Here is a 17,390-nt window from a genome sequence, read left to right on the forward strand (position 1 = left end):
GGAGAAATAGTAAGAAACATTTTCTCTCACTTCAGTAATGAAACCTCTAGCATTACTAGGAATTCCTTGTGAAGTCAGACAAACCAAAGTATGCCCCCATGAAGATATCATACATATGACTTACTAATCTTTTTTTAAGTTTATTTATTTTGAGAGAGACAGAGACAGCATGAGCAGGAGAGGGGCAGAGAGAGAAAGGGAGAGACAGAATCCCAAGCAGGCTCTGCAATTGTCAGCACAGCCCAACCTGGGACTCAAACTCACAAACCGTAAGATCATGACCTGAGCTGAAACCAAGAGTCAGACACTTGACAGACTGAGCCACCTAGATACCCCTCACTAATCTTTATCATACAGTGCTAGGCATCTGTAGAGAGAAATAATGATGATTATAATATAATGAGACTCAATATATTCATAACAGAACTATAGAATTAAGTTATTTTAGCCATTCTTTTTTTTTTTTTTAATTAAAAACATGCTCCAGAGAAATCATCAAAATATAGATACTCCAAATTTAAAGATTTGTGTGTGGGCAAATTCTACCAAAACAAGTATTTACTTTAAATATTTTTACTTTAAACTACCCAGAAATGGTCCACCTTGCTTTAGAAATTGAGATTGGATTTGAGATTGGAATTGAGATTATGTCTGTTAGTGGAAGTAGATAACCAATTTACTGATCATACTGTCTCTTTATAGGAAAGCAACTTGTGCAAATTTGCAATTAAATTTGAATCAAGTGATTAGCTTCTTTGGTTATAGTGTCTTGACATCAAAGAATTAGTTAGTCACTAAGGGAGATATTAAGCCAATAGGTCATAGTGGAGTCAAGTAATTACAACCCCAAGCAAAGTAGAGGGAAACTTCAGAAGGGTTGTTATAGAAGAATAGTCCTAAAGCACCCTGGGGACCTTTCTAATAACATAGCACACTCATGGTTCATCTAGATGTGAGACACCTGACTACCAGAGTGAACCTCTTTATAATTAACCTTCTCAGCATATCCTATCCTCTTTAATCACATGTAATATATTCCGAGATTAGATTTAAAATAACAGAAATGGGCACTTATTCAACAATATATCATTATGAGCATTTTTCTATCTTACTCGTAAAGAATAGAGCCTACTTCTCTCTGATCCTTGATTATGTAATTAATTTATTGGGCTCTCAGGATTTCAATAAGTTGGAATAATTTTAAATCAAGGTGATTGTCCTATGTCTTCAAACAACTCAACACAGTGGACTCTAACTCTCCTATGGTCTTCCTATTTAATATTTGATTATTGCTTATTAACGAATATTAAAACTAGCATGCTATTCCCAGCAGGAAGCATTGCTACATCAAAGATAGATGAAAGAATCCTTCTTGGCTTGTGAGGATTAAGTAAGAGACAGGTAGGTAAAGAATTCTTTGTACCAGCTATGCAAATAAGTTGTGGGCATGAATGAATAGGCCTGAGGCAAATCAAAACTGGAATGCACAAGAGGAAATATTTAGGGGTAAATCACATGATGCCAGGGCAGCCCATACTTACTGTATCTCACATAATGAACAGTAAGTCCAATGCACACTGCCAGGACAATCAGGGATATAAAGGTGATAAGGCCAATAGCCCAGGGCTCCAAACAAGTTCTCTTCCTGGCCCTCACCGCAGCTCGCCTGAGAAAGAAAGCAAATAAATGGGTTATGTCACAGTATGCCCACATGTACTCCTTAGTTAAAGCAGACATTTCTGGGGAATTCAGGACACTCGGGTGGTAGAGTACTGTTTTGGTTTAGAACATGCCCTGGTCCCAGGCTGCTGAAGCCAATCCTGGCTTCTGGTTGCCTGACCTTAGGCAAGTAATTTGACATCTCTGTGCCTGTTTCCTCATCCATAACGTGAAGATGATAATGACAGTACATATCTCATTGGATTTTTAAAAAAAATTTTTAACGTTTATTTATTTTTGAGACAGAGAGAGACAGAGCATGAATGGGGGAGGGACAGAGAGAGAGGAAGACACAGAATCGGAAGCAGGCTCCAGGCTCTGAGCCATCAGCCCGGAGCCCGACGCGGGGCTCGAACTCACGGGCCGCGAGATTGTGACCTGAGCTGAAGTCGGACGCTTAACGACTGAGCCACTCAGGGGCCCCTCATTGGATTTTTGTAAGGATTATATGAATTACTATATGTAAAGTGCCTACCACAGTGCCTGGCATGTAGAAAGTGCTGTGTAAGTGTTAGTTATGATTTACAGAGCTGGCTAGGTTCAAAATACTGAGTTAGGCACTGTAGAGGTTATAAAAATGTTTAAAGCCTATTTCTACCACTCTAGAATCTTAAATGGTCCATGAAACGCATTACAGCTTGATCTATACTATTCCAGATAGAATTTCTAATTCTATTCTCCTTCCATTTTTCTAATTTGTCTCCAAACAAACTTTGAGGATACACATAAAAGATACCCAGAACTCTCTTCCAAAGAACCTGTTTGACTCCAAATTTCAGTAACACTGCAGGAAATCCCTTCTGTGTAAGATTCCCTCAACCTCTCCCACTTGTTCTTTCTTCAAAAGCATGTTACTGAAAAATGTTTGTCAACCAGGTTTTTGTTTAATTATCACAGTTGCTGTTCCCTTGTGCTATAATAGTTGCTAAGCAAACTCAAAAGTTGGAGAAAATAAAATAATAAGTCAGAGTTGCTGTTATTTTAAATAAGGATGCTGTTATTTTAAATGTCTTGAGATACTGGTAGAATCATTGGCACATATGCTTGTCTCCAGAGCACTGTCTGGTACATGAGGACTGGTGAGAAAGTGTGGTGCTATCCTGGAGGAACACGGGAAGTTCAACCAAAATAAGGAGGACTCTGAGTCCACCTCTTTCCTTAGTAGCTATGAAACTTGGAAAAATCATTTAAACTCTGCCCGATGAAAGTTGCCCATTCATTGATAAGGGACAGGATAGCCATTCTGTCTAAAGCACATGATTGATTGCGGAATCCTGCATGAGGTCAGGAATGTGAAAACTTCTTGCAAACTGGAAAGCATTTTGCAATAAATAATTTTTGCTTACAGGAATCAAGGGGACTCTGTTTCCAGTTATGTAGGACGAGGAAGTGATATCATTTTGGTCCCTATCATACCTCATCATACCCTGGCTCTGTCTCGATGTTTTATTCTGTGGGAACACTGTCACAGAAGTCAATACTATCATCATTGAGATATGATTCTGCCCCTCCTGAAAACACAGAGATATAGGGAAAGACTCCAGAGACTCTGTTTGGTCTCCTCCCTTGTTCCTATGATTTTCCTATGGGATTATAGCTAAGGAAACTTCATCTTCCTCTCCCCAGTCTCTTCAATCTTCAGTCCTCCCTTGAGTGATATTCCAAACACCTGATCCTAGAATGGCAATTACTGCAATATAAAAAGACTGCTTTACGAGGAGGTTATTATTTTTTATGTGCAAATGTGCCTAAGAAACCTAAAAACTGATCCCTGCTCCTTCATCTCTGAATGCTTGCTATTCACCTGTTGCAGAAGAAAGGAGATGGATATAGCAGACGTAAGCAAAACTTTGGGGGTAATGTGGGGAGGGAAGGGCTTCTCAACTAATGTCAAAACATGCCAGATTAAGAATATGAATTTGTAATTGTTGGAAATGTGCTGTAATTATCAAAAATATATGATCACTATGTAGAGTTGTGAAATATGGCAGAAATTCTAATTACTCTATGATAACTTTTAATTAAGACAGCAAAGTAAAACAATGCAGCTGTTAAATTGATGGGGTAAATCTAGAAGTATTAACATTCAAATAGTCAATGATATATTTTAATGAAAAAATGTTGCAGAAATATATGCATTCTATGTTCCGGTTGTTTTTAAATAATGAAACTACGTGTGTGCATAGCAAAATGTAGAGAAAGAGACACAAATTTACTAATAGCAAGAAGTGGAATAGCAGAAATATGAGAGACTTTCATTTTATTTACTTTTTGTGTTATGATGCATTCATTTTCTTAAAACCACAAACATAATAGCTTTTGAATTAAACAAAAGAGAGAGAGAGATTTTTAAAAAGGTAAAAAAAAAAAAAAAAACAAGAAAGATTATACCTGTCTTTTTATGGATTTCCCATCACTATTGTGCCCAAGGTACTGTCCTAACCCCCACGATTCACAACAATTTTGGTGATGCTCTGTCTTTGGTAATTTGAAGGGACAACAGGGACAGCATGGGACAAAGAGAAAAGGGAATCTACCAAAAACACTTTGAATAAACAATAAGAGAGTCTGATTCTGAGTCCTGCCACCAACTTATTTATTGTATAATCTTGTACCAATAGATTCTCTTATTCTCGCTCTTATTTTCTACAGGTCAAAACCAGAGATAATAATTTCAGACCCCACCTAACATGATGAGCTATACAGAGATTAAAATGATAATTTTTTTTTATTACTCTGGGTTCACAAGTAGAAAACAGTCAGCAAGGACTATTATTAGTATCGTTATTTTCATTATTAATAATAATGGTAATGACCACATTGCTGAGATGTTAGTCATTTGAAACATTATCTCTTCTCTTCCCAGTCTATATGGCATTGTTTTTCAAACTGATTCACCCTGTTTCTTAATTACTTTTTTTGTTGCTCTCTCAGCAAGAGATCCAATACTGAATTATTCCTAGTTACATGTGGTTGAAGTATGCTCAAAAAAAAATAGGTAAAATGGAGGAATAAAGTGCCTATCAATAGACACTTAATGTAATTAACCCCTCTTGTACAGAAATCCTGTCCAACGATTATTGTGGCCTGTTGAAACTTTTCTGAACCTTTTCATGTAAAATCACACCTTCAGACAGACTAGATAAATTCTAATAGTTTCAGTGGCATCAAATTTCCTTTTTTCTGTGATTTTTCTTTTCGGTTTGAGGACATGTGTGACTAGACAATGAATATAGCAAGTGAATACAGCAAATAAAATATGGGTACATTTTTAGAAGCCTAAAATGGCCAAAAGATAAGGAATATGTCCAGAGTTGTATTATCATTATCACTTCCTAATGCGTCAATTTGGAATTTTACTAAAAAAGAAAAGCAGAGATAACAACAAAAAGGCAAGGGCAAAAAAAAAAAAAAAAAAAAAAAAAAAAAAAAGACACTAAGGCAAATAAACCTCATGGCAAGCACTGGAGAGTAAGTCAGGGCTCACAGTGCTTCAAAGGAAAGTTTATCAGCACAAGCCCGCACATCACACCACCATCATAGACTGATTAACAGTGGATCTCAAACTCTTTGCTTATTCTCTGTAACAGTAACCAGCACTGATATTCCTAGTCTGCATGTTTCACCAGACCAGTCCAGCTGAGATGTTTTGAATGAACATGTGCACAGTATCTGTAAAGCTGATGGTTCCAAAGCATTATTATCAACTACTTCAACTACAGGTCAGCAAACTCTTCTGTCAAAGTTCAGATAGAAACTATTTTAGGCTTCCTGGGCCACACATTTTCTGTTGCAACTACTCAGCTCTGCCCTTGTAGGCCCAAAACAGCCATGGACAATATACATGAACAAATGAGCATGGCTGTGTTCCAATAAAACTTTATTTCTGTACACTGAAATTTGAATTTCATATAATTTTCATTTGTCATGGCTTTTGATTTGTTTTCAACCACGAAAGTATAAAAATCATTCTTAGCTCAAGCACTGTACAAAAACAGGTGGTGGGCCAGATTTGGCTCTTGGGCCATAGTTTACTGATGGTTGACTTAAGCAATAACCTACAAGTCAATGCAAATTGTGTTGGGAAGCTATAATAATCTTTTAATTTTCCAGTCTCATCTGCATGGCAAATTTAATGTAGTCTGTCTGCAATCCCATTGTCACTGACCTTATTCTGGAATTCTCATTAAAATTTTTCCTGTAGCTTAACAAGTTTTCTTTTCTGTCCTCCCAATCTCTGGATCACTCTCCATTTCAGTAAGCTATCTTTCTAGAAGTGATATAGCCAGTTGAGACTACTAGAAACCCAAACTGACATTCCCCCTTTTCCCCATGAGCTTTCAGGCTCTTTGTTTCAGGCCTTTGTTTCTGCTGCCTCCTAGGTGGAGTAACAGAGTTTAAGTTCTGCTTGCATCATAAAAGCTCATGTGTATTTAAAAGCCAGTTCAAAAAGTCCCCTCAGTTAGGTCTATCCCCCTGCACCCCCCTCCCCCCCCACCAAGCATCAGAGCATCACGTTGAAGTATGTATTCTGAACTCCTTGAGGATAGGGACTGAGCCTTACTTATATCTATATTCTCTGACTTAGATACGTTCACAGAGGGAAATGAATTAAAATTGACTAAACCAAATTAAACTGAATGTTTGTCAACACCATAGTGTAGGTTTTAATTTCTCTCAAAGCACTTCTAGTCTGCCTTAGCCTTGGAAAAGAACTTGGCATATTACACACAAGGAAAGACAGGTCAGAAGTTGTGAAGAATACTTACTATTAAGTAAAACCTGATTTCCATAAAACACTTTATGTAATGATCAAGCTTTGTGGTTAATATTTCTATTTCACCTGAAAACATATGATTTTCCAACTGTGATCTGATCTATCCACTGTAAAGTGTGATCATAGTACAGAAAGTGATAAATGCAAATGAGGGACATTAATTTCAGGAAACATGTTATCTGGGGCTATTAAAGGTCTGTATATTACAATATCAAAAGAAAAGCATGAAGAAAGATACCACAATAAAGTAACAACGTGGTACCTTATGACATTGCTAATCCCCTAAGTCAGCACTTAGGATTTCAAATATCAAGTAATAACTATTTATTCAATTTTTATTACATTTTTGGCACTTGTTTATTTCTTTAGCTTATTGAGTTGTGCCTGCTTGTTCTATCTACACAAATACCTCAGGTGCTTTCTCCTCTGTGGAAAACTCATACCAGTAGGCATTGGAGAGATCTTTAATCTTTCTTATACTTTGTAGAACGAGACTATAAAAATATACAGGGTGGAATTAACATTTGTATATGTGTGCATGGATCATATATTTTCATTGCTTTTTTTAAAAGAAATACAAATTACTTCTTATAAAATTGCAAATAACATATTTCTGTCCTGTCAACTGTTACACAAATTTATAAAGCATCTAATAACATCAGTCAGGCCTTTGGACTGAATTATGTGTGCATTCTCAAAAATGATAACTATGAAAAATTCACATAGAGAAGTTACAATTACAACAAGGTGGTAGTCTAATTACCAGAAAATCTTTTCCATTTTCTCCTTACAGCTAAGATAAATGGTGAGAAGCTCATTGTTTTTATTATAAATGTTTTTATTTATATTCCATCTTGTTCTAGATTGGCTTAAGGTAACTTAAAAGGACATTAGGTATAGATATAGATATAGACATATAGATATAGATATAATATAGTATATATGGTATTAAATTAAATTTAGAGATGCAAAGGCACCTGGGTGGCTCAGTCAGTTAAGTATCTGACTTTGGCTCAGGTCATGATCTCACGGTTTGTGAGGCTGAGCCCCACATAAGGCTCTCTAATGTCAGCGTAGAGCCTGCTTTAGATCTTCTGTCCCCCTCTCTCTCTGCCCTTTCTCCTCCACTCTCTCAAATATAAGCATTTTTTTAAAAGTTTTAAATTTAGAGAGAATTTAAATTCTCTGCAAGGAGAAAACAAAACACGAGTGAAAACATAAAATGGGAGTAATACTAAAACTATGTAAATTCCCATTTAGACATTTCCTTAAGTCCGGCCACAAAATTTGTAGCTTACCAGCAACCAACTCAAAAACAAAAATAAACAAACAGAGCAAACAAGCCAACCATGTTCAGGTACATTCTTCATGGCAACCATAAAATAAATACTGATCAATTATTCAGTGGCAATGCCACATTTTTCTCACAAAAAAAAAAAAAAAAAAAAAACCCAACGTATATAATGTAATAAGTTCTATTCTCCACAATATTCCTAGCATTGAAACAAAAATTAGTTTTGTAACACTCTTAGTGTTTCCTTCAATATTGGCAGGTGACACCAATTACTACCTAGTGAAAGCAATATGATGGGGAAGGGAGGGGAGCAGTATAAAATCATTCATACCAAGCTCTACAACAATTTTTAACATATCTGACAACACTTCCTTGATTATTACTGAAATGACTCCATAATGGGATTTCACATTGTAAAATATTTAAAGATTATTGAAATTGTAGGCACAAAAACATAGTATTACTTAGTACAGCAATAAATACAGTACTTAGTACAGTAGGAAGTTTTAAATAGATATTGTGAATAAACATTGTTGACGGAAAACCCTACCCCTCATTAACTGTTAGCCAAAACCCATAGCTTAACCATTCCTATATTTAACCAACCATAAACTCAAGTAATAATATCTTTTCTGGCACCTAATTTAAATGGAAGTTGTGAAAATCACACATGTGATCATTAGACTTTGTTAAATACACATGTTATATTAGTGGCGAGTATTAGTGGCAACTCAACAGGAAGGAATGTCTCTGATCTCCATTGTGTGATCATCAAGGTATTTATTAAGTTCCCAGACAGATATGGTGCAGCACAGGAAACCACAAACTGAAATTCAGGTTGACACTTAGCCTGACCTCTAGAAATATATAATCATAGGTAGATGTGGTGAAACAGAACTTAAAGATATTATTAAGAAATTAGGTATGGGTTTATAGACTTATAAATTGAGCTATCTTAATCTTTAATTCCGCAGATATATTTGCTTTCTTTTCCTCAAACTCTTTCCACTTCAAGATATTAAATTGGCACAATCTGAGTAAGGAACTTGAAAAGCCAGTTTCCCACAGAAATGTCGACAAGGGATGCCACTGCAACTAGTTGTGGGAATTGTACGCACTTAAAAGTGTAAAAGAAAATAGGAATTCACAGGAAGTGTGTGAGTATGTGGCGGCAGGTGTTATTAGAAGAAAAATAGTTGAGAAACCTCAGTTTGGGGCTGCTCTGAGGCTAACATATAGACTTTCAGAAACTTTTTGTAACGTTAGATATCTTCCTACCAAATCTTTCTCATAACTTTGCTTAGATGCCTCCTATGAGAGTTGGCATGATACAGTAGAGATAGCTCTGAACTATAAAACCAGTGACCTGCATCTTAGTCCTGAGGGTTCTTGCTTAAGGATTAAGTCCTTTCTGGGGCGCTTGGGTGCTCAGTCAGGATAGCCCCCGACTTTAGCTCAGGTGGTGATCTTGTGATTCGTGAGTTCAAGCCCCATATGGGGCTCTGTGCTGACAACTCAGAACCTAGAGCCTGCTTCAGATTCTGTGTCTCCCGCTCTCTCTGCCCCTCCCCCGCTAGTGTTCCGTCTCTCAAAAAAATACGTTAAAAAAATTTTAAGGATGAAGTCCTTTCATCTGAGCCTGAAGTTTCTCAGCTGAAAAACCTGAGAGCATATGCAACATCACACAAATTCCAACATCCCTTAATCTCCAACTTGTACCATCGTTGCACGTGCTCTCATTTTCTTCATTTGTTAAAAAAAACAATGGGGACTTTAATTGATCTAAATGCTCCTTAATTTCCAGCAAAGTTAGTGTTCCATGTCTCACATGACTTAAAAATGCTTAATATTTTTGTAATAAAAATTCAGCATTTATCAAACAAGTAGCTTTAACATAATTTTCTCTGGTTGCCACATGCCAGATAACTGGAACAAAGTAAGGGATTACAAGTAAGGGACTGCAAGTGATCCAAGTTTTGTAAGAGGAAGTCATAAAATGTCTTTACTGCTTGCCTCCTAAGCCAGTTTAAAAATCCCTAGACCCATGACATTTCATTTTACATAAAACAGTAATGGCCCTTAACATTGGAACGTATCCATTGAAACACATGCTAAGACTCTGTGGTGTCTTCCAGGTTGCTGTTTTCCTGGCAAACACTGTTAGCCACAAAGAATCCCTTCAGTAGTCTAGAAACTCCTGTTTATAATATCTGAATTAATTTGTCAATGAAGGACAATTGGAAAATTACTGATTCTGTTAATATTTATATTATTCTTCCAGATGTGAGATTTCTTGATTAATGAATCCCCTGCCCCAGTTGTTGACCTGTAATATAGAAAAGTATTGGGTCTTAACTTTTGAATGGAACACAGAATTTATAAAATTGATCATTATATAATTACATTAATAATACCCTAATATATTGGCATTTTAATGATAATGAAATATGCTCAGATTCATGTTAGAATAAGGTAGAATTTGCTGTGTAAATCAATACCATAAAATTATAAAGGCAGTGTTTTTTTATCCAAAAGAATAAAATATTTTCAGTTACCAACACCCACGGCTTTAATTCATATCTATATGCTGATGGCTACCAAATCCATAACTGCAGCTCAGATCACTTTGCTAACTTCAGACCCATATGTCTACTGCCTGCTGTTCATCACAATAGGATACACTTACCATCGTTCAAACTTAACATGTCTGTAGTAGATACTTGTAAATGTATATCCCAAATATTTTCTTCTTATTAATAGAATTTTTGATATTTGGTTAAGCATGTGGCCATCTGGAAAATAGAATAGTGTCCCTTGTCCATAGGAGTCACCGTGTGAATAAGTTCTGACTAATTAGTCTCTATTCCAGTGGGTGGAATCCTGATGTGCATTTCATAGCTAGAATGCATATGTGCTAGTTGGAGCTCAGGCAATCATATTGGACCATGATTTAGAGGATGTATATTCATTGCTAGTGGGACAGCACAACAGCAGGAGCCTAAATTCCTGATTACTTTGTTAATCTCCTGACAGGTTTACCTGTTTGCCTCCAGACTTGTTTATATTATTTCCCTTTTATATAAACCTCTGTTACCCTAAATTTCTTGTCACTCCTACATAGAGAAATCCAATGCTATTAAAATATGCAAAACAGATTAATTGCAATCAAGGTAAATTGCCACTTTTATGTAATTATCTTTGTGAAAAGAGAACATCAAGAAATATATTACTAACTTTTTTATAGTTTCTGTATATGGAAAAGATGATAAAATACTTTTAGTTAATATTGTCTAGCAGCTGATTTTAAGATACTCTTGATTATGCTCTATGACTTTAAACAAAGGACTTCCATTTCCGTGTCTGGGCTTTGGCATCAAACTCATTGGCATCCATGAGTTTGGATTTAGTCCTGGCTCTGCCTCTCACTAGCTAAGCGGCTCTGAAATTACTCACTCTCTCTAAGTCCACATGTCCCCACCTATAAATGGGGCTAATGATAGGACCTAAGTATAGGGTTCTTCTGAGGGTTAAACAAAATAACACCTATAGAGCAATTGACATCAGACCAGGCACATAATAAAGGTTCAACAACTGTTGGCTCTTGTCATTATTTCCACCATAATAATGAGAAATTAATTTGTTTTAAAAGTGGGCTGAAAAATCCCTCAAGTTGCCTCATGCATGCCTAAGGGGATAAGAAGACAAAGCAAGTAAGGCTCCCAAGCCTTAGTGCCACCTCACCCACAGCAACTCTGCTCCATGTATCAGGAGTTTGCTTAGGCCTCATGTGTAAAAAGAAATTCAACTGATGAATTAAACTCCAGCTCTACCAATCAATTACTCAGAGATTTGGAAGTCTCGGTCTTCCTAATCTTTGGTTTCCCTACCTGTAAATTCATGGTACTATTAAAATTATCTACCTTACAGGGTAGTTGATAAGTACCAAATAAGAAAATATATGGTGGAATCATCTATATGTATTTTTTCCTGCTATATGTACCCTCTCTGAATTTTGCTAAATGCAACCTGACAAGCTTTTAAAGTAAACAACTAATTTTTAAAAGGTCATATATTTCTGTACATATTCAAATGGAGATAATAATAATAACAGTAGTATTTCCTAGATAATGTAGACACCTGTGTTAATTTAACTCTTCTACTTGACAATATTGGATTCAGTTTACAGGTGAACAGGAAAAACAGATCCTCTCTCTACTATTGACTGACTCACCCGTTCCTGTAACCACATGCAAATTACCTAATCTTTGAACATTGAATCCCCTACATTATAGAACACAGATAGCAATGCTGCCTGTCTACCAGGAGGAAAACTGAGAAGACTACCCATTGAATAATAACACTGTTGCTTATAATTATAGCTTCTATAGCTTTTGACACAATGAGACAGTTAAATCATCCTTGCTGTAGAACCATTGTGGTAGATACAGGAGACGGGAGGATGGTACAACATTGTGGTTAATAGCATAGGTTTAGAGAGAGATAGATCTAGGTTAACTCCCAGTTCTGCCATGTGTTACCTCTGAGCAAATAATGTTACCAACTGAGCCTCAATTTCTTCACCCATAAAATGGGAATAATAATATAATCATAGGTTGTTATAAAGATTAAATACTCATGATATTTTAATATTTTAAAACGGTAGTTGGCACATAGGACATGTAAAACAAATGATGGCAATTATTATTTTGTTCTTCACTGACTCACAGGTTGACTTGAAACAAAGTGCTAAATTCTTCTGTATCTCCTTTTGCAGCTGCAAAAAAGAGACATCACCTGACATCTTCAGACAAAAGATTGCAAGAGAGAATTTAGTGATGATGTATGGTACTTCTGATTTCCCTAGCTTAGTTCTATTATTTCAGAGCTACTATTCTAAAAGTCTCACAAATTGCCCAACCACACAGGCCATGTAAGTAAGTGGGAGAAGTTCGGGCTTGCAGATTCTGGCATAACTTGATATCTCTGCAACCCATTTTTTTTTTTTTCTCAACCTCTTAATACTTTCCTATTCTCTAATCCACTCATTTCAAATGTATTAAATTATGCTTGCAGTTGTGAGGGCATTCTTCCTAATTCTCACCCACCGTCTTTGATGAGAATATGTCCAAAGGAGTGTGCTTTATGAAGTTCTTCATGCAGTTCCTCTAAATCCTAATGCTGACAAAGCCATGGAAAGCAGCCAGAGCACCCATTTCACCACCTTCTGTCTTAGAAGACCTGCTCCACAGCTACCCAACTCACCCCATTCTCGATTACTAAAGCCATCAGGCATACTTATAAAGCTCAATGACGATACTGAAGCACATGCTGTTGCTTTTTTTCTTGAATGTTTCTATTTATTCCCTCTTTGTATTGAAATAATGGCATATTTTTGGAGGAAAGCCGACAACAATGAAAAAAATAACAAAGGTCCCTTCAGACAGTTATAGTTACAACAGACAGGTGACTTCTTTCCATGATATGCCGCTCGAATCGAACTTGATTTTCATGCAATAGCAAATGTTGTAATCCTTTTTAGAAAACAGTGATGATGTAATTGAGGTATTATACTCTCAGTCACTGCTCACCTTTGAAACAGTGTGGAAAAGTTAGGTCACATTTTCGTCTTGTTTTAGTACAAAGATAGTTTTAAGAAAATTAAATAAGGGCAGTCCATGCATTCTTTAAAATGTTTCTAAAAATGTACCAATGAAAGTAAAATACATGCCACCACCTTTCCTCCTTCAGCATTTGTGTACATTATTTCATATCAATCTGTATACGATCTGTTTCTTTGGCTAGGACATTGTATAGCCATATATGCCTACACATACATGCACATTTTCTCCAGATCTGTATATGTGTGTGTGTGCGTGTTTTCCCTTTCTCTATTAGAATGCAAACTTTCCAAAGACTCTTCTTTTAGCTCCCCGCATATGATAGACAATGTGTTGTGGCAGTAACAGCATAGACTTTAGAGCCAAGAAGGCTAAGATCAGATTCTTATCTGATTCAATATTTACTAACCCTGGACAATCTGAGCCACACTTATTTCAACTCTTAAAGGAGCAATCACAATAAGTTGGGAAGAGGGGGAAGTTGTGTGGTTTTTTTTGTTGTTGTTTGTTTTTCTTTCGAGAGAGAGACAGAGAGACAGAGACAGAGACAGAGTGCAAGTGGGGAGGGATAGAGACAGAGAAGGAGACACAGAATCCGAAGCAGGCTCCAGGCTCTGAGCTGTCAGCACATAGCCCCACGCAGGGTTCAAATCCACAAACTGGGAGATCATGATCTGAGCCAAAGTCAGACGCTCAACAAACTGAGCCACCCAGGTGCCACTCAATAAGTGTTTCTCAAGGTATTTCCAGAATTAAATAAGATAGTATTTTAGAAAATGTACAATACATAATAGGTGCTCAACAGATAGTTTTCTTTCTTCAGGATCCCATAGCAACTCTGGGCCTAAACATCAATTTGGTGACCTTTCAGTATCACTATCTCTGAATTGATTTGGGTTAGAGGGTGGGGGAGGGGGATATGCTTGATTGGTTTCACGTAAGGTTTCCCTCTAAACAAACATATTTTTGATCCATATTAAGACCCTCCCTGTTGGACACAAACTACCCAAATCATGTCTGTATCCACCCTTCAGTTTCCCATACCTTCTGAAATTATCTTCTCTTCCTTAATCATCACTACATTGCATAAATGAGTACTCTTCTCCCTTGGAGGGAAAAGTGACTAGGGAGAGATTACCTCCCATTATGATATAATTATACCAATTTAAATAAAACAAAGGGCTATAGCTCTCTTAAAAGCTGACCTATTTCATTTGTGCTTTAATTCCATTCCACCTTACAAGTTCCTTTCTTTTTTATAGCTTTACACTGTAATCAGTACTTCTCAAACTTTAGAGTGAATAAGAGTTACCTGGTGTAACTTTTAAAAAATGTGATTCCCATGCCTCAACCAGAGATTGATGAGAATTTCTAGGATGAGAATTGGGCTTTTCTATTTTTAATAAGCCCCCATTGAATCTAATGGAAAGGGTCCATGGGCCACACACAAACTGAGAGGTAGTTCTCACCCTACTGAGTAAAAACTAAAGTTGTCCATTTTTTTTAATTTGAATATTACTCATTTCGCCTTTGTGCATCTAAATTTGTGTAGATACTGTCTATAAATTCAGTCTGTTTATCTTTCATTCTTATCAGTGGTTGCGGATAACTACAGTTAGCATACACCCCATCATAAATAAATATATTTAATAAATATATTCTTCTCTTCCCAATCTCTTCCCTATGAACTTATTCCTAGTAAATTTTTCTTTAGCCTTCTGCTCTCTGTGTGTGTGTTTATAAAATCCATGATATATTCTCTTCATGCTCAAAGGATAGTATAAAATAAGAATTTGGGGGAAACGGTAGCGTATGAAAAATAATATTTACCTGGTCCAAATTTCTTTTTACCTTTAAATTCTAAAATAGTGGTTCTCATTTAGAACAGGTGCAGTGAGTGAGGGGGCTCTCAGAAATTTGGCTAACGAGGAAGGAATGTGACATTTGATAAAACCCTCCAGTGTTTCTTATGTTTGCCCAGCTATGAACCAATGTCCTTAGAAAGAACGTATTTCAATTACACCTCTTTCTTCAAAGCGTTCCTGTTGGTGCAAATGTGCATAGTAAATTTAGTCCCTTTCTACTCTAGCCCATTCTCTTAACATCTCCTAGGCTGACAAACATAGATATGCTCCCCTTTTTTTACAGTTTTAGATCAGGGAGGAGTTTTTTGTTTGTTTATTTTGTTTTTCCCTGAGAGATATCTTCCCTCTGCTCTGAAGTAGGACCAGAAAATAGGTACATCTTTTCCTTCAAATTAGAGACTCTACTCAGAAAAATGCATTCCAATACCCCCATGTTATAGCTCCTCTACACAATTTCCTGGCTCACTCATATCTAGCATAGACAAAGTCTGAAATCTATTTAGTACCTTAAGTTTGATAGAGATTATATGTTTAAATAAAAGCACTCTTTTTTTACAGTAATATTCTTAAAGATAATGTAGTAAAAAGTGTAGGACAGAAGAATCATCATGGATTATAGGGAAGTACTTGCAAAAGGTAGGGAGCCTTGAAGTCTGACTAAATTTATGTCTGTAGCTCTTAGTTGCTTCACCAATGTGTATAGAAGAGTATTAAACTTTTCATAAGTATGTGGAGCTTTCTATCAATGACAGAGACTGAGTGTTTGCCCCTATTAAGATTCTACTGGAAGTTTTTCCGAACTGTTTCCTTCTCAAAGTAGAATCAAAAAAAAAAAAAAAATGACATGCCAATATATCACTTAGAGAAAATAAAATCTTAATCTAAAGATAAAATTATTTTTCAGAGTCCAAACTAGTACATAGAAACTTTGTTACTGTTTAGTTTCTAACTTTGAATGAAAACAACTTCAAAATAATTATGATTTATCTGTTAGAGAAGTGATTGTGGTCAGGTATATCACTGGATTTATTTTTTAAATCCAACTCTAATAATTTGATCAGACTGTCTCCTTAAATTATTTTTTTTCCTTTCAAAACATCTATAATTTTGAAATTTAAATTATTTACTTCTAGAAATGAATGTAATTTTGAACTGCATGATTTCAGATTTATTTTTTCTCACGTATACCTTTGAAAATAAGAATATTTTCTCAATAGCACAAAGCCCAAGCTAAGAACACATTCTATTCTTGAAACTAACTAACCAGTTAACTAAAAGACAGCTGTCAAACCCCATCTACATTTATCATTTATTGAACCCATCTGAAAATATATACAAAAATATTTGGGGATGAAGCCTTACATCCCAGGGAACACTAATGCAGAAAGAAGAGAAATGTATTTCTTGACATAATTTTATTTTAAAATCAAAAATATTTTCTTAAACAAATAATAAATTAGAGATCTACACATTCTGTGGTGTGGTTTATGCCATTTTGAACTACAAGTTAATTTAAGACAAAGAAAAAAGGAACTCACCGATACATCGCTGACCAGCAGGGAAGAGCCCTGTGGAGACCGAGGTCTGCAATCAAGTGTGTGCATCCAGACTATATCAGCAATTTCATGGGCTGGATTGAGGTGAAGAAAGAAGTCACTAATGATGTAAATAGAACCAGTCTGACGGGTCTTGGCAAGTGTAGTGGGGACTGTTTGTATGGGGAGCAGGACTAAGTCAATTTTATAGGGAGCATGAGAACATAAATAATTTATAAGCACTTTAAAAGAGTGGAAACTTAAAAGTTATTGCCTTAAGATCATAATAGCTTAAAAGTGTTAACGTGCACCAGGAGTTTTGTAAAGTTCAGAAGTTTAAATCTAGGAAGAAATTTTAAATCATATTGCTCAGCCTCCTCATGTTTTCAGTGAAGAATCATTTAATTAAGTTAAATGATTTGGTCAAAATCACATTGTTTATGACCCACCAACCCAGGAGTAACAGCTATATTTTTTAATTTATCTAACATGCTTTCCACTCTACCATGCATATAATGAAAATTCTCCTTTGCTATTGACTGTAAGTCATCTGTTGAAAATATAGTAGAGATTAAAAAAGTA

The 17,390-nt window shown here is 35.9% G+C and overlaps 1 protein-coding gene across 1 annotated transcript in view; it reads right to left on the bottom strand.

Annotated features, from left to right (window-relative positions):
* LOC132693320 (transmembrane protease serine 11E) overlaps positions 1-16,875 on the bottom strand; it is a 38,923-nt gene extending 22,048 nt beyond the window's left edge. The window contains exons 1-2 of the mRNA XM_078445126.2: positions 16,812-16,875; positions 1,542-1,666 (exon numbers count right to left, since the gene is read on the bottom strand). Coding sequence (XP_078301252.1) covers positions 1,542-1,666; positions 16,812-16,819 — 133 coding nt within the window. The 5' untranslated portion in view covers positions 16,820-16,875. The remainder of the gene's footprint in view (positions 1-1,541; positions 1,667-16,811) is intronic.
* Between the last annotated feature and the right edge of the window lie 515 nt (positions 16,876-17,390).

This window comes from Panthera onca, chromosome B1, assembly GCF_046562875.1.
Source record: "Panthera onca isolate mPanOnc1 chromosome B1, mPanOnc1 haplotype 2, whole genome shotgun sequence".
NCBI classification, from domain to species: domain Eukaryota; kingdom Metazoa; phylum Chordata; class Mammalia; order Carnivora; family Felidae; genus Panthera; species Panthera onca.